At 43.1% G+C, this 21,850-nt stretch overlaps 1 protein-coding gene across 1 annotated transcript in view; it reads right to left on the bottom strand.

The window, feature by feature from the left end:
- Positions 1-600: 600 nt before the first annotated feature.
- LOC142691891 (pikachurin-like) overlaps positions 601-21,850 on the bottom strand; it is a 121,949-nt gene continuing 100,699 nt past the window's right edge. Inside the window, exons 7-12 of the mRNA XM_075847597.1 lie at positions 19,361-19,527; positions 8,299-8,414; positions 4,469-4,841; positions 1,734-1,834; positions 1,094-1,194; positions 601-760 (exon numbers count right to left, since the gene is read on the bottom strand). Coding sequence (XP_075703712.1) covers positions 601-760; positions 1,094-1,194; positions 1,734-1,834; positions 4,469-4,841; positions 8,299-8,414; positions 19,361-19,527 — 1,018 coding nt within the window. The remainder of the gene's footprint in view (positions 761-1,093; positions 1,195-1,733; positions 1,835-4,468; positions 4,842-8,298; positions 8,415-19,360; positions 19,528-21,850) is intronic.

The raw sequence follows: 21,850 nt of genomic DNA, 5'->3' as shown, positions 1-21,850 counted from the left end.
GCGTCCTACTACTAGGTAAGTACTACTGAATATTATAGCAGGGTAAGGAGGTATCTACCTGCTCTGTTATCTACTAGCGCCACTGTAGCTCCCTGAAGGATCGGAAACCCCGTGTGGCCAGGGATATCTATCTATCTATCTATCTATCTATCTATCTATCTATCATATCTATCTCATATCTATCTATCTCATATCTATCTATCTCATATCTATCTATCTCTCTATCTCTCTATCTATCTATCATTTGCTGTGCATTTGAGTAGAAAGTGGGATTCAGGCTGTGAAAAGCTTGCTGTAGTGTTCCCATGATCCCTCCTTTATGTCACACATCTCCAGGTATAATTTCCTGCACTTTTAGAAGTTAGGCTGCACTCTAGCAATTTCCCCTAGGCCTCGACCACCCTCCTCACACCCTGTGGAGAAGATTCATATGCTCTGCTTAGCACTGTAATTTGGGCACTGTATGGCGGTATTATTTGGATCTACAGGGCACTGTTAATTTGAGACGCTTTAGTGGTATTATTTTGGCACAGTACCACACTATTATTGGTTTACATGGCCTCTTGTTTGAGAATTAGGGGCCCTCCTACAGACTTTGCTTTAGATATCTCTTACCGGTGATCTCCCAGACACAGCAGCACCATTATCGAGCTTGAGCCATCCATTTAGACCTTCTCTGTAGAGACTCAAAATGTGCCAAGTACCTGGTTTGATTTTACTTTCACTTGTGATGACTGCAGACCCAGTACCGCAGTTATACCTGGAGAAAATAAGGGTTAATTGTAAAAGAAAGGGAGCTTACTGTATACATTTATACATTGCACTCAATAATAACACAGTATGTAGTAGGCTCCTAAGCTCCCCCTAATGGTGACTACTAGCAGACAGATTTTTGTCATTTAACTCTGTCAAAGCACGGGATTTGGAGCTCTGTATACAAAAAAAATTAGCTCCAATTCCCATAAAGATATATTAAGAAATTGATTAGCGCAGAATATTAGATAATAAAAAAAAGATGTGATGTTCAAAGCCGGACAATAACTTTAATGAACAATTCCAATCAGATGCAAAATGTCTTCTCTAGGGGGCTTACCTGAACTGCACGCTCCTGCGAATAATGGCCAATGACATAAAATCCCCCCGGCCATAATCGTTTTCACCACAGTAGAGAAGCAAGCCATCGTCACCTTCAGCCTGAAGACCAATATGGACACATGAGGTTCTGCCCCGTAAACCCACAAATAATCCCACTTAACAAAATAAAATGACAACTAATCCTTAATCATAATCACAGGAATTAAAATTAACACAAACTTAAAAAAATCTGTAACTCCAAAACATTTGTAAGAGCAAGCCGGTCTATAGTAATGATTCTGCAGGCTTCAGAGCTGAAATCTTCCAGAATTCCTTGCTTGTTGAATGTTTGCTTAGAGTTTTGCCTGATCATCTCCTAACAGTCCCTTGAAATATAGTTTCTGACAACAAGCCTGCTGACTGTTTCTAATGACGACAGCATTATGAATGCAGCTCTGGAGTATTTTTTTTTTTTGCTGGAAATTTGCAGCAAAAAATACATGTGTAAATACACCTTGTCCATTACAAGGAAAAAGCTGATACTTGTTAACCCAAAGTAAGTTAAAAAGAAACAAAAAACACTTAAATTTCGCAAAATCCCTCCAATCCCGGCCTTGCCTGCTAACCTGAACTAACGGCATGACTTTATAGAGGCTTACCTTAAATTCCAGACTGATTTGGAAGGTCTGGTAAGAATTTTTCAGTGGTTCAAATGTCATATAGGAGTGACCATAAAACTGGGGATATTGAACGTTAATATCTGAAAAAGAACATCTTGTTATAAATTTGTACCTTTTTTTTCCCACTGGTTAAACTTCAACCTACTAGGGGAACTGATGTTAATATTTTTTAACCTTGGAGCGAATGTCCGCTCTTAAATACGATTTTTTTTAAAAATTGTAAACATCTGGGTCAGGGCTTTGTTTTTCTGAGACAGAGCTCCAAATCCCCCGTAAAGACATAGGGGGGAACTTATGAACATTTCTACACCAGTTTGTTAACATAAAAAATTTGCGAAAAGGCCAAAAAACGTGCAACTTTTGGCCTTTTTACGCCACTCTCGCCAGGTTTACAAAATGGGGCGTGGCTTCTCAAAAGGGGTGTGAACAAAGTAGCCCACAAAATTATTATAATTTATGCCAGAAAACTGGTGAAAATTATAATGGGAATCACGCGGTATAGTGGATTTCACTCTGTGGGGCACAGCAAGGTAGAGGCCCATGCCAGGCCCCATACTTTGTCCCTCGATGAAATAGTCGTACCTGTGCGGCTGAGTTAGGTCTTAACCACCACTTAGAAGTATATATAGTATATAGATTATAAATGATGGAGAATAGAGGCCAGTGATAGTGATGGCTGCACAGTCAATCTCTATTATATAACACAATACAGTTCATCATTGATTAGGATCTGCAGAAGATACTACGGGGAAGGTCATCAGCATGCTTCATATGTAAAACGTGCCCGCCACGATTACCCGCCATTACACCCGCATTTATTTCATAATAAGCACAGTGTGCATGAGTTCTCATATCCACTGATCTCAAACTAACTAATTCAAGTATATGTGGCTGAGCTGCAATACCAAACACAGCTCATGGATGGCGATGTTTCAGGAAAAAATCTGACCGTTTTTTATAATCCCATATCACCCCTTTTAGTCTACTATATATATACACTGCGCAGCTAAATTCAATAAATTGCTCCCTGTTATCAACCATTTCAGGCTGACTGTAGTGTTTTTCTTTGGTGATAAATTATAAGAAGTCCAGATAAATCTCTGTCCCCCATGATTACTAGTGCTGGGAACCTCCAGAATAATTTAAATTTATACAGTATGTGTTAGAAATATTGTCCAGTTTAGAAAACCCATTGTTATACACCCTATTAGGGAATTATCAGTTAATAGAGGGGGGTCCTCTGTTCAGGATCCTCATCTCTTGGTCAGAGTGGAGAGCGGTTATAAAGAGCGTCTCCCTCCTCTGGAGGAACTGTCCTGTCCAGTATTACACAGACAACACATTGATATGAATGGACACTGTGTAATACTTTATTTCTCCTGTGGTGGCACTGCAGGGAAATTGAATACTTACTACCAGGTTTTCTCACAGATTACAGCAGATTGCTGGGGGTTCCAGCAGGAGGACGCTTTGTGATCAGCTTATTGTCAGGAGATCTTTCTAATGAGTAGGGATTGTCTGAAGCAGAGAACCTCTTTAACCCGTTAGTGACCACCAATACACCTTTTCACAGAGGCCTAGTCTAAGTCCTGCATGGGTGTCCCATGCGGGCTGGAGCGGGTGCTTGGCTGTCTTATGACAGCCAGGCTCCTGCTCTAATGATCGCAATCAAAGTTTCCTCCAATCGTGATTGTTTAACCCCCTAGATGCCGAGGTCAATAGCAACCGCGGCATCTAAGTGGTTGACAGTGGAAGAGGGCTACCTCTGACACCCATCAGTGACCTGCAATTGTAAGCGGGCCGCCGATAGGTTGCCATGGTGGATAGGTCATCAGTTTTCAGAAAGTGGATGACCCCTTTAAGATCCAAGCCACCCCCTCAGCAGGAGCAGCTTATGTACCCGATGCAACTGCATGGGTCGCACACTCTTAAAGGGGTTTTCCGGGACTTGGATATGGATGACCAATTCTTAGAATAGGTCATCAATATCCTATGGGTGGGGTCCGACTCCCGACACTTCTACTCATCAACCGATTGAAGAGGACACAGTGCACCAGCCTTTTCATTGTTTACCAGGCACATCTCCGTAAATTTGGCAGTTGCTGCGCCTGGTACTGCAGCTCAATCCCATTCACTTGAATGTGACTGAGCTGCAGTACCAGGAACACTCACTGCCGAATATACAGAGCTGTGTCTGGTAAGCAATAAAGAGGCCGCGGCGCTCCAGTGAGCGCGGCGCTCCCTTTAATCAGCTGATTGGGGGGGTTGCTGGTATTTAGGCCCTCACTGATATGATATTGATGATTTATCCTAACATAATGCCATAAAGGTGGCCAAACACATTAGACCTCTCGTTTGGCCGATAGCCATCACCCGTGGCTGAATGTGTATATTTATTTAAACAGGAAGAGAGACAACTTGCTACCTGACCCCTCTGGCAGCGGCTTATCTCCTGTGGGAATAAATCCAATTTGCCCCATCCTTCTTTGGATGACGACTGACGGGATGACCCCATACAAGTTACGAGGCCATACTCATTAGATAAATGTTGGATGAACCCCCCGATCTCTTGATTCTCCCCTGAAAGGAGGATCGAGTATGCTGGATTTCAACGTACCCGAACATTTGTTGGATTAGCAGCTGCCAGAGGAGTCCGGCTTACTCTCCTCTTCTCATCATGTTAATATCTTGGAGGTGTTTTAAGAGGTACATACCATGATCACATGTCTCTCCTCCTCTGGCGAGGTTACAGTGGCATTGTGAGCCCCCACGGTCATAATCATTAAGGCAGAAACTATCAGCTGGACAGGCTGTTTCCTCGCACGTCATATCAAACAATCTTGGAGGAGAAACCATCAATTTTTTCCTAGCAGGCCTTGTGGTGGCTCTAGCTGAAGTGGTGGTGGTGGTGGCCGTGGTGGCAGTGGTTGGAGGGCTTCTTGTTGGTTTTACCATAGATGGAGAAGTAACAGAGGTAGCTATATTGGTTGGTCTTAAAGGGATTATCTTTGTGTAGGTCCCTGGCGTCATCTTAGTTTCTATCACAAACTTCTTGTTGCTTCCTTTGATACGAGAATGTGGTTTGACCTGTGGAGACAATAACATAATCTTAAGCAATATACAGTGCAAGGTGAGTCAAAAGTCAGGAACCACTGAAGTTGTTGACTCCCTATTATTGGGCCTTATTTCTTGTGCTCCTGCTCAAACACTTATATCTATTAGTGTCATTATCATCAGGAGTATAACAAAATTTAGGCGCCAAGATATAAGGCCAACAAGATCTAAGACCTACCTGCTGTGAGCTATGGCCCTGAATTTTATCCACCAAAACCAAGAAACTTGACCAAGACGAGCGTGCATGTTTATGGGATGGTCAGGAGAGATAGTCGTCAGCCAAATGAGTGTCTTCGGCCAACAATTTATGTGTATGGCCAGCTCAAGAGATTAGACAATGGTCAAGCAGCTGATGAGCCCAAAGGCCTTCTATTACTCAATACAGACAATGCGGCAAAGCAGTGGACTCCTACCTGAAGCTACCGATGGAGCAAGAGCTACTCTATTTGGTAACTCTCAACTGTGGTAATTAGGGTGAACCCCCACTAATTACCTTAAAATTCCCTAATAAAACAATCAGATAGATATATTGTTTTATGTGTAGAGATCTACAATCTTTTACGTGAAGGTAAAACTCCACTTGTTTCAATTAGTATTACATATCTCTACATAATCTAATGTTATTTCTCTTCTTCCAGTCCCATAGTGTTATCTGCAAGTCTGTTAGTTGCCTAGATATATCATGACTTCATGTCTGGGTGACCACCATCTCATTACATGTAGCTACATGATAGATAAAATAGTCACATTAAGTTCTGTCTGCTATATAGTAGACTACTTCTCCCGACTGCGCAGTCTTGTTTTAAATCTCTGTTACTCAGGCAATAGGAAAAGATAAGAAATGATGCATTCAAAACAAGGGGAACGGTATAGAAACAAGAACGATTGTGGAGACATCATGATTTCTAGAGCAGCAACTATTAAGCATACTTGACAAATCTTCTGTAATGTCCAGGAGACTACACAAAATATTGCAGTTCCCATGTCCTCTTGAAATTAATTCACCTCTCCCTATTCCTGCAGCCCTCTTCACTTCCGGGCACCGCTGCAGACGCCGGCGCTGATGTCAGGATGTTGTCAGCAGCAGCGTCAAGTAGTGGAGAGTACTGCAGGAACGGGGACAGATGAGTTTCTACAACTCTGGTCTGAGGTCTGGATTACTTTAGGAGGTCTGTATTTAGGGGATCAGTATTCATTTAGCAGGTCTGGTGTATGTACTTAGGCGGTCTGTATTTAGAGGGTCTGGTCTGTGATCTGTATTTGTTTAGGCGGTCTAGTTTCTATTTGTTCAGGGGGTCTGCCTTTTAGGGGGTCCAACCAAGGATCTGTATTTGGGCAGAAGGTCTGGTCTGGGGTCTGAATTTGTTTAGGGGGTCTGTATTTATTTTAGGGGGTCTGGTCTCTTTATTAATGTAGTGGGTCTGGTCTCGGGTCTGAAATTGTGTAGGGAGTATGTTCTCGGGGTCTGTATTTGTTTAGGGGGTCTGTATTTGTTTAGGGGGTCTGGTCTGGGATCTGTATTTGTGTAAGGGGTCTAGTCTTTGGTCTGTATTTGGGTAACGGGCCTGTCTGTATTTGCCTAGGGAGCCTATATTAATGTATGGGGTCTGGATTTGGTATTAATGATAGGGTGTGATAAAGGTGGGTCATATGCACTATTTAATTCAAATGCCTTCGTTTTGGGCGTGTCCTATATCAATGGGCGGGGCAACAAGATATTTCAAATTTGGTAAATTCAAGAAGTTAATTCTCTATGTGTAACCCTGTACCACCACCACTAATTTGACACTACACATTCATCTTGTCATTGCATTTTTGCAATCTTCCTATCATACCTCTTTACCCTCTATGGGAGCTAATGCTTTTATATGTCAACTTATACGGCACATTCGTTCAAGACTTTGCTTGAATACACATTTGCCTCTTAGATGTCCTCAGTAAAGGTTAAGGGTATGTTCACACACAGTGGTTTCAGGCGTATTTCGGCGCGTTTACGCCTCGAAAAACGCCTGAAAAAAATGGAATCTAAACGCCTACAAACATCTGCCCATTGAAATCAATGAGAAAAACATCATTTAGTTCATACGGGGCGTCTTTTTACTCCGCTGTTTTAAAAAAACGGAGCATAAAAAGACGCTCCGTAAAAATAAGTAGCATGTCACTTCTTGAGGCATTTTTTGGAGCTGATTTTCCATTGAACACTATGAAAAACGCCTCAAAAAACACCTCAAAAGAAGCTCCAAATTAAGAATATATGCACACACAAAATAAAAAACAACTCTAAATACGGAGTTGTTTTCAAGGGAAAACAGCTCCTGATTTTCAGAAGTTTTTTTAAGCCACATGCGATTTTCACTGCGTTTTTTACGGCCGTTTTTTAAACTGTTTTTCTATAGAGTCTATGAAAAACGGCTCCAAAAACATCTGAAGAAGTGACATGCACTTCTTTTTCGCAGCCGTTTTTTACCGCGGCCGTTTTTCAAAACGGTCGCATAAAAAAATGGCCCGTCGGAACAGAACGCCGTTTTCCCATTGCAATCAATGGGCAGATGTTTGGAGACATTCTGCTTCAAAATTTTCGTTTACGGCCCAAAAAACGTCAGAAAATAGGCCGTGTGAACATACCCTTAGGGTATGTTCACACGGCAGCGTCCGTAACGGCTGAAATTACGGGGCTGTTTCCAGGAGAAAACAGCCCCGTCATTTCAGCCGTAACGGCATGTGCAGGCGCTTGAACGCCGCGTCCATTACGGACGTAACTGGAGCTGGTTTTCCATGTAGTCCATGGAAAACGGCTCCATTTACGTCTGAAGAAGTGACATGACGCTTCTTTGGCGCGGGCGTCTATTTACGCGCCGTCTTTTGACAGCGACGCGTAAATATACACCTCGTGTGAACAGACAAACGTCAGCCCATTGCTTTCAATGGGCAGATGTTTGTCAACGCTTTCAAGCCGTAATTTCGGACGTAAAGCGGGGGTTAAAACGCCCGAATTACGTCCGTAAATAGGCCGTGTGAACATACCCTTATAAGAAATCTTTTCATATTCTATTCAGCCGGGTCTGAGTTTCCTTGCTCTAATATATATTGAATTTCTTATTCTGATAACCACTACTCGTAACCATTATAGTTGGCACAGAACTGTATGGGGCGAAGGTAGTAGTCGCACCTGGTTGATGGTGCCTGAGGGGCCTAAAGGCGCACAAATGGCACATGCAAATTTCGCATTGGGGCTTAGAAGCTTCAAGTTATGCCTCTGCGTCAACGTGCTGCACAGGATGAACCCCTTCTGCTGCCAAGAAACCTTGCTGTTAAAGGTGGACATACCCTTTAAGAGGACTCACTAAGTAAGGATAGGCTAACTTTCCAACTGGTCACATAGTAATAATATAAGATTTACAAAGTTAATAAAAATATACCATAGACTTACCTCATCTATATAGATATCGTAATCAGAGTCATCAATGCTGTATCCATCATCGTCAGTTGTTTTAGGTTCTGTAATGTATCCGTCAACATATCCTCCAGATCCCAGCTCGTCGCTCCCTGCAATGAAAGAGGAAACACTTAAGACTTCTCTATAAGAAATTGAAAATCACTCTGCATCCTGTTCCAATGAATTATACGGTATACTACGCTATAACGGAATAGCAAAACTGATGCATCATGCCGCTATGACAGTCCTTTATTCACCTCATCCATCTGTTAAAACGTACAAAGGGGGAGCTCACTGATATGGAGTTATACAGCTGCAAGTTGTGGATCAGCCCCTCCTCCGAGAAAGTGCTACTGTTGCTTTAAATGTATGATTTTATGCATGATTAACAGTTTTTTCTTCTAGGTCCAGATATTGTAAAAGGACTATAGTTAACGCTACTGTAATGTTCTCCTTATTTCAGTGTAAAAGGCTCTTTATTTATGATAAATGCTGTGATATTGCTTTGTTTCTATTGCTATTCTGCCACTTAGTGGCTAGGCTGTGTTATTACATAATGTGGTAATGTGTCATTATGTGCGAAGGACCTATGGTCACATGTTTTAGCAGGTCCTCAAATTAGAAAAGATCATTACTACTGTTCAGTCCTTGGTTTGGTGGCTATGCTGCCACCTAGTGGCTAGACTGTGTTATTATATAATGTGGTAGTGTGTGATTATGTGCAAAGGACCTGTGGTTACAGGTTTTATCAGGTCCTCAATTTAGAAAAGATCATTACTACTTTTCTGGCAATGATGGCTTACCCTTTCTGATGTAGGCGTAGGGTGAAACGGCCCGATGCGGTTAGGTGTGGAACAGCCCCTCCTCAGTGAAAGTGCTTCTGTTGCTTTAAATGTATGATGTGCATTTTCAACAGTTTTTTCTTCTAGGTCCAGATATTGGAGAGAGGGACTATAGTGTATGCTGCTGTAATGTTGTCCTTATTTCAGTGCAAAACACTCTTTATTCATGATAAATGCTGTGATATTGCTTTGTTTCTATTGCTATTCTGCCACTTAGTGGCCAGGCTGCATTATTACATAATGTGGTAATGTGTCATTATGTGCAAAGGACCTGTGGCCACATGTTTTAGCAGATCCTCAAGTTAGAAAAGATCATTACTACTATTCAGCCAACGGTAGGATAGGAAGAACAGCACGATGCCATCTCTGAGTAGCATTACCTGCAATGGTAAGGACGCCTACAGCGTGCCTCATGCTGGGGGCAATGCTTAATTGATAAAAAGGCGCTTGTTCCCGCCTAATGGGTCACTGAGTGACCCATTAGCTATAAAAGCAGCTGGAATGCTTTTGGTGCCTGCGGGCACCAGGGGAAAGAAGCCATCGGCGGGGAAGAAGAGGAGCCTCCCCACATAATGTGAGAGTTGTTGCACCAGGAGCAAGGTGCTGTGGGATGGTAAGCTTGCGCCAGGTCCGCCTGAGCCTACTCTCTGTCCTGAGCACCTTCCCCTCTAGAATAGTCGGCAGGTAAAAGTTACCAAAGGCCTCCCCTACGATAGGGATTTGCTTAAAAGGCCAAAGGCCTAAAGATAAGAAGTGTCAAAGGCCAAAGAGAAAAGACGTGGACTAAAAGTAAAGTAAAGTTTAAAGCTCTTCGAAAACCAAGAGGGGTGAGTGATTCCTCAGTGCCCCAATACTGGAAATTGCCTTTTGCCATTTTATATGTGTGAAAACATGCTGAAAGACTGTGCATCTCTGCTGCAAAGCTTTTATACCCCTTGTGGACAACTGTATATACCACCGGTCAGTAAAGGACTATTTATTTGCAACACCTGGGCCTACTGTTTCATGATTGTGACTAATCCTGCGGTGCTTGCCGATACTCGGCCTTTCACAGCTACTATTGAACGCAATGGGACCTGCTCTGTGCAGTGAGCTCCCGCTAGTGGCCACTGCAGGCAAATGCTAGCGTGCTCAACAGGAAGTAGCGTTCAACAGGAAGTAGCGTGCTCCCTCTCACTGCAGGTCGGGCCCCATAACATTTGTGCGGTCTGCTTTTAGGGTACATACGCCACAAGCCCTTGCAAGGGGGATTTTATCCAATTGACTTCTATTAGCTCCCTTGAGCTGGAAAAGGATGGCTTCACACCATTGGGCACCAATTTTTCAAAAACGCAAATCTTTTTTAGTTTAGTGCAAACTCTTTTTACATTTGGCTCAGGCGCAGCAAGAGATACATCAGCATAGAGAAACATTTCAGATTTATTTTTATTTTTTTTCAATCAATACAATGAGCATGGGAAGTGAATTCAATTACACCATCTATAATAGGCATTGTGCTTGGCAAGGACATAACGATTGCTTCCAAAGGGGGATCGATGCGGACATCATGCCCACCCCCATTATATTTATTTCATGCTTATTATAACCTCGTATTCACTCGTTCTGCCTTTTCATATAGTTGTGAAGGATTGAAAGACAGAACGCGCCGTTAATGGCGTGCAAGACGTCTCCTGCGGGTGACTGCTGTTTACAGAATGACAGAGTTTATTGGAGAACATCGGTGATTACACAGAAGTGAATGACAAAAGAGGAAAATCAAAATGAAACGTAAAAATCAAGATATAATGAAAACTATTGCGGTCGTTGTAATGGAACGCGTTACGGTTATCGCTGTCATTTTACAGACACAAAATACGCCGTTCAATGTTAATCACTTGGTATTGAAAGCTACAATTCCACTGGATTATTGAAAAAAATAATGCAATGGACTATATCAAAAGAATTTTGGCAAGGGCTCCGTGGGTCCTTGAGGTTGCGGTAAAATCATGGCATTACCGCGACTCTCCAGCGATCTCAATGTGTCCTTATGAGGGAAAAAGTTGCAGAAATCTCATGCGACCCACAGACTATCCAGTGTCACCCTGGAGCCTCGGTCTTAAAGGGATTGTCTGGGATTAAAAAAAACATGGCTTTCGTCCAAAAACAGCGCCACACCTGCCCACAGGTTGTATCTGGTATGTGAATGCAAGTGAATGAAGCTGAGCTGCAATACCACACACAACCTGTGAACAGGTATGGCGCTGTTTTTGGCATGTTTTACTAATCCTGGACAAGCCCTTTAATCCCTTCCTGACATGTATGAACGGCGGAAGTCTAAAGCGAAAGTATGGAGCGCGCTCAGGAGCTGTGCCCGCTCTAAACACAGAGAGTGTCATCTGTATATTACAGTTGACAACTCGCTCTAACGGCTAATAACTCTGATCCCGGTTGTTTAACCACTGAGATTCTGAGGTCATCTAAACCGTTAGAAAGAACGGGCGCACCCACGACCGCGTCGTGGTGGGGATCATCCCATCGGCAATACCACGACGCAGTCGCAGGGTGCTGATGGGTTGTCATAACAGTTGGGGGCCTAATGGACGTTGGGCTTCTATTAAAAATACAATATATTGCAATCGCATGTTCAAGTCCCTCAGTGGAACTAAACAAATAATAATTTAAAAATAAATGTAATAAAATATTTGAACCATATACAAAAGTAAAAAAAAACACCTTTTCCTATTTTGTAATACGCTAATGTAAACCATAAAAAAAAAAAAACGTAATTTGTATCGCCGCGTCCGTAAAAGTCGGAATTATTATATTAAAATATGACATTTATTGAATGCAGTTTTTTGGTCACCTCATCCACCCCCGTCCCCCCGAAAAAGATACAATAAAAAGTGATCAAAAAGTTATACCGTATGTACGAAGGAAAAAGCTCATCCCATGAAAATCAAGCCCTCACACCGTTCCATCGACGAAAAAATAAAAAAAAGTTCTGGGTCTCTGGGAATATGGCGACAATTTTTTTTTTCAACAAATAGATACATTTAGTAAAATGTAAAACAAGTAGTAAAACATAACAAGAAAACGATATAAATGTGGTGTCGTTGTAATCGTATTGACCCGCAGATAAAAGTTAACATATAATTTTTACGGCCAGGTAAACGCCGTAAAAACAAAAAACTATGGCGAAATTGCTATTATTCTCCATTCGACCCCACACATTTTTTTTTAATGTTTATCGGCACATTATATGGTGCTATTAAAAAATACAACTCGTCCCGCAAAAATCAAGCGCTCATACGGCTCCATCATTAAAAAAAAAATTAAGAAAAGTTTATGGCTCTTGGAAGGTGGGGAAAATTAAAAAACACACAAAATGGTTGCGGCGGGAAGGGGGTTAAAGTGAAGTTCTAACTTATCGTCACTTTATTATATTAGGGAATTAATTATAAGAAATTCTAATGTTACTGCTGGAATTACTTTCATCAGTATATCGGGGTGTTGGTAGACCCTAAAGAGGCCCCATGGGGTACTGGCAGAGGGGGAGGACACAGATACAATTGAATGGATCTATGGTGTAGTAGGATCACGGGTCCAGAAGAACCATCATGGTGTTACATCTGTAATACGGACTGTTCGGTAGACTCTATTCCACCAGTCCAGAAATCTGCTGGTCGCTAAGTAGAATCTGTCAACATTTTGCTGACAGGAACACCCCCGGCAACATAGTAAAATCACGTAAAGTAGCCCTCTATTGTAACACATCCTGCAGTCATACTCCGTCCGATATACCTAATATTTGCTAACAAGAAGCAGGACTGCAGGATCAGACTACTCAGGGAGACTCATAGGTCAGCGTAGGAGCTGTATACATAAAACGGCAGTCAATTTTTATTCATGACTATTTGCAAAGTTGCTTTATTCATTATTTAAGATGCATTAGAGCAAGAAAACAAATGTTGCAAAAGTATACACACCCCTTAAATCTATAGGACTGGATTGTGATGATACTGGGGTCGTAGAACAGGCGACGCTATCCAGATTAAATTCACAGACAAAAGTTTTGAAATAATGAAGTTTTTCTTTTTTTTTTCTGCTTTTGCAGTTTCTGGAATAACAAGTCTCGAGGGGGAGATTTACCAGTCCCCAAACACAGTAATGTCTTCTACTATTTCTCTTGAAATGAATATCAGTCTCAGGGGGAAGGAGTTCGTAAGTAGCGGGGTCTTCTGGGACTTCATTTTTAATAAACATTTCCCTTCCCCCTTGTTGAACCCACCACAGCCTTTAGCAAATCTACGTAAATTTTTGTATGATTTCATTCGCAGTTGATCAGAGGCCGCGCTCGTTCGTAAATCCACTTTCAGGCGTGTAAATAGGACATTGTCTGTGCGAAGCCTGTGGAATAATGAATTACATCTGGAAATGCAAGGACGCCTCCACCTTCTTTTTATTTCTTCTCGTAAAAGGAGAAATTGTACAACGTCGTCTTATTTATTCTCATTTTGGGATTTATTTGCGCTCTCTGCAGATAACATTTTAGTAGTGGTCTAGATGTAACAGATAGATCTAACCATCATTTGTATAAAGTTCATCTGGTGTGTGTACGTGGATGAAAGAACTGAAACACTGAAGTAGGAACACCCACATGACAGCCCACGTTCACTTTAGGAGCTAGCAATGCAACTCCTAATACTTAAATGAGTATTCTGCTATTGAGGTTTGTGGCATACCTGTAGGATATATCATAAATGTGTGATAGGTGAGGGTCCATCTATGGAGAGCACAGGGGTCCTGAGACCCCCATTGTGTCCTGCATAATGGATGACAACGGCCCAGAAAGGGAGGAGAGGGTGAGAGCAGACTGCTAATTGAAGTATATGTCAACTCTCCAAACACACCGTTCCTGTAACTTTCATGGAGTTCAACTGGTCTCATCATCCATTCCAGAGCTGCATGCATAATTCTGCTGGTCACTATGTGAAATCTGTCAAGATATAGTGTATTCGCCATTACATTTACCCTTAAAAAAGTCTTCAGCAAAATGTGGCAGGTTTGACCTTCTAGCCTTTTGGATGCCTTAGTGAAATAGCGCCCCCTGTCCTTAAAATGGAGATAGTGGATGATATTATTCTGCACCCATATTGTCAGAATGCCGCCTGAGGTGAGGATCTTATCTTACCTTTAAAAATGTTGTACCATTTTCCTCAACTAGTCCTGCTGGTCTTTATTTTCTCCGCTACATCGACGACATGTTGACTTCCCTGACATCACTGCTGGAGACAGTGATTGGCTGCCATAGTCACATGTCAGAACAACACGTCATCAATGCAGAATAAACAAAGACCAGCGGTGGACCAGGGAATCATCAGTGCTGGAGCATGGGCGATTTTTATGGTAGGGACAATGTTTTTGGACTATTTTAACACATACACTATTCAGCCATAGCATTGAAACCACTGACAGGTGAAGTGAATAACATTTTATGTTCTGGTTACAATGGCATCTGATAAGGGGGGGGGGGATATCAGGCAGCAAGTGATCAGTCAGATCTTGAAGTTGATGTTGAAGCAGGAAAAATAGACAAGTGTAAGGATCTGAGCGACTGTGACAAGGGACAAATTGTGATGTGTAGACGACTGGGTCAGAGCATTTCCAAAATGGCCGGTCTTGTGGGTGTCCTTGGTTTGCAGTGGTTAGTACCTATCATACGCAAACAGCAGCCCAATGAGAGTGTGGGGCTGACACAGTGCTCCACTTTGAATACCCCTTCATTTTTCCCCCGGATCCCCCGATGAACGCAGATACACCCGGAAGAAACACGTCGGGAGGGAGAAAGGTTAGGGCTAGATACTCAGGGCTTTTTAAGGGCGTTGAGGTTCTTTATCCTAGCAATGACAGGAGTTAGGGGATAGCCCATAAACAGGGCATAACAGGGAATAGTGATGTCCCTCCTCCCTCCACAGTCAGGACAACTAAGTGAACGTTCACCCGTGGCGCTTGACACCTGCAGAACCGGTAAGATTGTTCCATTTTTTCATGCAGTCGACTGATGTGTCATGCATTATACACTATACAGTAATTCGTAAAGGTGTTGCGAAAGTGTATACTAATCGCCTTTTAGTACAGTGGGGCTATATGTAGTCCTTGCCCCCACTCTTTATTGCATATCTTTGTGTGTATTTTTTGACTACACCTTGTTTGGGCTCAACTTTTAATAGTATAGTTGCAAAACGTAAAGTTTTAACTAAAATACATTCACCCTCTTGATACTATATTTGACATTTGGTGAACTCTTGGGGTCTGCACCACTAACAGCTCCCGTTACTGGTTGTTTCTGGTTAGTATCTACCAAAAGTAGTCCAAGGGAGGACAACCGGTGACAGGGTCATGGGCCCCCAAGTCTGAACTAGTCTGATCCCTCAGAAGAGCCATTATAGAAAAAATTGCTATGAAAATTACTGCTGACTATGATAGAAATATGTCAGAACACGCAGAGGTTTGCAGCTTGCATATACACGTAGTGGCAGATTAGTCAGAGTGCCCATGCTGACCCCTGTCCACCCCAAAAGTGTCTGCAATCGGCATGTGAGCTTCAGAACTGAACAGAGCAACGGAAGAAGTTGGCCTGGTCTTATGAATCAAGTCGTCTTTTACATCATGTGGACGGGCATGATTGTGTGCGTTGCTTACCTCGGGAAGAGATGGCACCAGGATGCATTATGGGAAGAAGACAAGCCGGCGGAGGCAGTGTGATGATCTGGACAATGTTCTGCTGGGAAAACTTGTGTTCTGACTATTATGTGGATGTGACACATACCACCTACCTAAACATTGCTGTAGGCAAGTACCCCCCTCATGTCAGCGGTATTCCCTAATGGCAGTGCCCTTTTTCTGCAGGATAATGTGCCCACGTGTTGACTTGGTCTCCAAATTTCCCAAATCTCAATCCGATCGATCATCTGTGGGATGTGCTGAAAAAACAAGTCCGATCCATGGAGGCCGCACCTCACAACTTACAGGACTTAAAGGATCTGCTGCTAATATCTTGTGGAGATCTGGTGGAGTCAATGCCTCGACGGGTCAGAGCTGTTTTGGCGGCATGAGGGAGACCCACAAAATATTAGACCGGTGGTTAATGTTATGGCTGAACGGTGTTTAAAGTTTACAAAAATAAATATGGGTCTGTAGTATATCCTAAGCTGATGTTAACATCTGTCCTAAAAAAAAAAACATACAAGGGAATGGACACTTTTTAGCTTTGTTATTCCCTACATCACTCATAGAAGAATTTTTGCTGAAATATTTTATGAGCGGCCGACTCAATTACAGGTTGCGAAAGCATTCAGCAGCTCCAGTCCTGAGCTTTTCCAGCTTGTGCAACAATTAAATCAATTTGCAGTCAGGCCAAAAACAGTAAAGGAAATCATCTGTGGGAAAATAGGAAAAGAAGAATAAATGTTCCTCAGCATCACATGATCGGTGTAGAGGCGAAACTCAGGGTCTAACAATGCAATGAATCTTAAGGTCACGGACAGATTCCAATACTCCAATCATCTACAGGGTAAATGTGAAGAGTTCATAGAAGACCATTCAATCTCAAAGCCCCTATGTCCCTGCCTGTTGTTCTCCGCAGTGTAATTCCATCTATTAATATTGCAAAGGGTGACAATGGCAATGGCCAGTGATCCAGATATAAATCTAAGCATAACCCTCTGGAGGAAGAACATGGAAAAGGATTTGTATTTGTTCTGAAGGCTGTGCAATATTACCCGTACCTGAGATTTAATCATCTCGAGCAAAACCCTGAAGAACATGAAAGCTGAAAGTAGCCAAGAGGTGATTCTTGTTTTAGAACACAATTCTCTAAAAAAAAGTTTGTAAGAACAATCAATAGTTTTATAGTTCTACTGAATATTTCCCCTCTAACTTTTCCATCGACCAAGAAGAGACTTCTCTAGAGCTGTACATTTACTCTGGAATTCTCTCCCTTGTCTTAGTTACCTTGCTTCCCCTACTAAACAATCCCTCAAGACCTACCTCTCCATCCTAGTACCTCATTACCCTTAGTCAAACCTCATGCCACTTCCTCGTGCACTGGACTACCAAAAATGCTAGTCCATGAACTCACATATGTTGTTTAGATTACCACAACAATCTCCTCTGTGGCTTACCAATGAACAGACAGGCAACCCTTTAATGTATCTTAAACTCTGCTGCTTGACTCGTCCACCGCTCTACTCGTTCCTCCAACACAACTCCTCTCTGTTAGTCCACTGGTTGCCCATTACCCAAAAAGTACAATGCCAACCTACAAAGCCCTTGATAACTTGCCTTCGGTCTACATTTATCATCTTAAAGGGGATCTGTCACTGGTTTAGTAATGCCCAATCTCTTGGCTAATCTAATAGGCGCTGTCACACTGATAATGCTAGTTAAAATTGTGTCCCAAAAAGTTTATTATTGTAAAAGTTATGAGCTTTTTCTCTAAATATGCAAATTAGCCTTTATTAGAGATGTGGGAGGTAACAGCGACTCTCCTGAGGTGGAGCTACCTCACCGCCTTTGACGCTGTCCTATCAGCATGAAGCTGCTTAACACAGTGTGGGAGACTGAGGCTGGAGGGAAGGGGGATCATTTTAAATAGCCATATCTCGGGTTGTGGACCACTTAGAACAGTTCTGGTGGCATATGAAAGAGGAGATTCTAATCTTTCATATGACACCGCAGTTGTCGCAGTTCTAGCTGTGACACAACCGGAGATATCACCAGTTGAAAACATAGTCGGGAATGGAAGCTGTATACTATACGGTCACACTATGTTGCTGGGCAGGGAAGGGGGAGAAACTGTATGACGATTGGATAGCGTCATACAAAGAACATTACACTGCCCAGAGTGAAAAGAAAGAGTTACCTCCCATTTGGCTATTAGATTACATTAACATATTTAGAAAAATGCTCATAATTTTGTAAATAGTAAACGTTTTTTTTAAAAAACAACAAAATCACACTGTAGTTATCGCCATCATAGCGCCTAATAGATTAGTTAGGAGATAGGGAGTTAATAAACTATTGACAGAGTCCTCTTAAAGGTCCTATCCTACAGATGTGTGCATCCTTCCCTTTGATTGAATTTGGTTAAGGACTCATGAAATAGATTCAATAAAATATCGCAACATGCTAACAAATCCCTTGGCAGGCTCAAAACTCACATCACAACCACTAGTTGGCCACACATAGACACATATAGCATGGACATATAGCATGGATATCTCGTGACAGAGTATCGCAAAATCATGTGGGTTTTTTTCAAAGCTGCTCATCTCATGCCACGCAACTCAGGATATGTTGAGAAATCAGGAAAAGTAAGGAAGGACACATCTGTACATGCAACCACAGATCTCCCCCCCCCCCCTCCAACCTCCCCTCACTCTCATATCCAGGACTTTTATGGTGTCTAACTTCTTTGGAATTCCACGCACCATGACCACCTCTTTTTACCTGGCCTAAACCTGTTTCGACTAGGCTTCCACTTGACAAGGCTATAACTGCTTATTCATTTCTCCATGTCTAATGTTTACCCCTCATTCCCTATACCAGTTTATAGGGATGGCAAACTGAATTCAACCTGCTCAAAGACGCTTGGCAAAGCAATTAACCGATCTCAACCAGACTTTAGAGCTACACAAGAATTCTAGAAAGTATTTCCTTCCCTAACACCAAGGTTTTTGGAGGTAGAAATAGCAGGGATCTCCCATGATAATAAAGTTGGGATATGCCACCTTACATATTGTAGCCCCTTATTCCCTATACATTGTAACCCTCATTCCATATACATCAAGCTTGCAATGATGCAGTCTTAAGGTTGGCACTTCGTGCATGAGAGGTCCTACAAACCCACATAAGCCCATATGAGGGGGCAATAGTACCATAAATGGCAGAAAACGGTTGGGGGCCAAATGATGGGAGAAATAGGGATCCGGTATTTTGGGGGCAAATGGGAGATGAGCCTTTGGCATTGGAGTCTGAATAAAACATGCACATTCAACTGGATGATGTTTAGGCGAGAATCGGGGAAGATAGGAGTAGGATGATCGAGTGTTTGGCTGACAGGTATCTGATATTTATGGCCGGCATTAGACGGTAGGCTAATTGGACATGTTCCCCCTCCACTGTATAATGTACAGTGCTGTGTAAAGGATAATAGTACCATAAGTAATACTTACGGAAGGTTCTGATGATGTCACTCGGAATACTAAGCGGACTGTCTCCAAAAGAATTCACTGCTTTTACCGCAAACTGATACTTTGTTTCTGGCGATAGACCCTTAAGCACCATAGAGTCCATTTGCACCTGTTCTGTAATAGCGACCCAATCATCGTCAAGATCCGGGCTAAAACGAAACAGAAGAGAAAGTAAGGAAAAGTCACCAACACAAAGGAAGTCTTAAAGCGGCTCTATCAGGTCTCCTACCTGCTGATAGCAATGGACAGAGGGAGAGGGGCTGAGCTCATGTTTTCCATGATCTAATTCAGTATTTTACTGTAAAAAAAAAAACTGCTGGCAGGACATAGCGAAAACCTGTGAGTCCTGCTTCCCCGAACCACTCAAAGAGAAAGCGGTACCTACAAGTTTTCTCTATAAGTGGGTGGGGGAAGAAGGACTCACAGGCTCTTTCTATGAATGGGTGAGAAAGCAGAACTCACAAGCTTTCTAATAGAGTCGGCGGGGGAAGCAGGACTTACACGCTCTTTCTACAAGTAGACAGAGAAAGCAGGACTGACAGGCTTTCTCTACAAGTCGGTGGGGGAAGCAGGACTCACTGGCTCTTTCTATGAGTGGGTGGGGAAGCAGAACTCACAGGTTTTCCAATAGAGTCGGTGAGGGAAGCAGGACTGACAGGCACGCTCTACAAGTAGGCGGAGGAAGCAGGACTGACAGGCTCTCTCTACAAGTAGGCGGAGGAAGCAGGACTGACAGGCTCTCTCTACAAGTAGGCGGAGGAAGCAGGACTGACAGGCTCTCTCTACAAGTAGGAGGAGGAAGCAGGACTGACAGGCTCTCTCTACAAGTAGGTGGAAGAAGCAGGACTGGCAAGCTCTCCCTACAAGTAGGCGGGAGAAGCAGGACTGACAGGCTCTCTCTACAAGTAGGCGGGGGAAGCAGGACTGGCAGGCTCTCCCTACAAGTAGGCGGGAGAAGCAGGACTGACAGGCTCTCTCTACAAGTAGGCGGGAGAAGCAGGACTGACAGGCTCTCTCTACAAGTAGGCGGGGGAAGCAGGACTGACAGGCTCTCTCTACAAGTAGGTGGAAGAAGCAGGACTGGCAGGCTCTCCCTACAAGTAGGCGGGAGAAGCAGGACTGACAGGCTCTCTCTACAAGTAGGCGGGGGAAGCAGGACTGACAAGCTCTCTCTACAAGTAGGCGGGGGAAGCATGACTGACAGGCTTTCTCTTCAAGTCGGTAGGGGAAGCTGAACTCACAGGTTTTCCAATAGAGTCGGTGGGGGAAGCAGGACTGACAGGCACTCTCTACAAGTAGGCGGAGGAAGCAGGACTAACAGGCTCTCTCTACAAGTAGGCGGACGACGCAGGACTGACAGGCTCTCTCTACAAGTAGGAGGAGGAAGCAGGACTGAGAAGCTCTCTCTACAAGTAGGCGGAGGAAGCAGGACTGACAGGCTCTCTCTACAAGTAGGCGGAGGAAGCAGGACTGACAGGCTCTCTCTACAAGTAGGCGGAGGAAGCAGGACTGACAGGCTCTCTCTACAAGTAGGCGGAGGAAGCAGGACTAACAGGCTCTCTCTACAAGTAGGAGGAGGAAGCAGGACTGAGAGGCTCTCTCTACAAGTAGGCGGAGGAACCAGGACTGACAGGCTCTCTCTATAAGTAGGCGGAGGAAGCAGGACTGACAGGCTCTCTCAACAAGTAGGCGGAGGAAGCAGGACTGACAGGCTCTCTCTACAAGTAGGCGGGGGAAGCAGGACTGACAGGCTCTCTCTACACGTAGGCGGAGAAAGCAGGTCTGACAGGCTCTCTCTACAAGTAGGCGGGGGAAGCAGGACTGACAGGCTCTCTCTACAAGTAGGCGGAGGAAGCAGGACTGACAGGCTCTCTCTACAAGTAGGCGGGGGAAGCAGGACTGACAGGCTCTCTCTACAAGTAGGCGGAGGAAGCAGGACTGACAGGCTCTCTCTACAAGTAGGTGGAGGAAGCAGGACTCACAGGCTTTCTCTATGAATGGGTAAGGAAACAGGACTATATGACTCCTGGAAGCATTCAAACAGCTTTTTACATAATATACTGAATCATAATCATATAATAGAAAACTTTATATCCCCGAGTTCAGAATCTCCTATGCTGCCCACAGAAAAGCAATCAAAGGAGACCTGACATGACCACTTAAAGGTAGCGCAGAGAAAAACTGAAAAAATAGGGGGAAAATAGCTAAAAGTGAAATAAATTTTAAAAAATATTTTCTTTAGTACATTGCACATTTGTTCAGTGTATTGTCATTTTATCAATATAAACAGATGTAGCAGAGCTGAATTTATCATTGAACTCTTTGCATTTTGTGGAATTTGAAACTCCACAAAGATAATGCAGCAGCCTGCAGTCCTATGTAAATCTATAGACATCACCTCACTATGAGTTGCGATAAGTGATAATCTCTGCTGTAGCTATAACCAGGTAATAGTTATAATTTTTATTCAGG

This window comes from Rhinoderma darwinii, chromosome 1 (assembly GCF_050947455.1).
Source record: "Rhinoderma darwinii isolate aRhiDar2 chromosome 1, aRhiDar2.hap1, whole genome shotgun sequence".
In the NCBI taxonomy this organism is placed as follows: Eukaryota; Metazoa; Chordata; class Amphibia; order Anura; family Rhinodermatidae; genus Rhinoderma; species Rhinoderma darwinii.
This window is presented reverse-complemented; position numbering and strand designations above follow the sequence as displayed.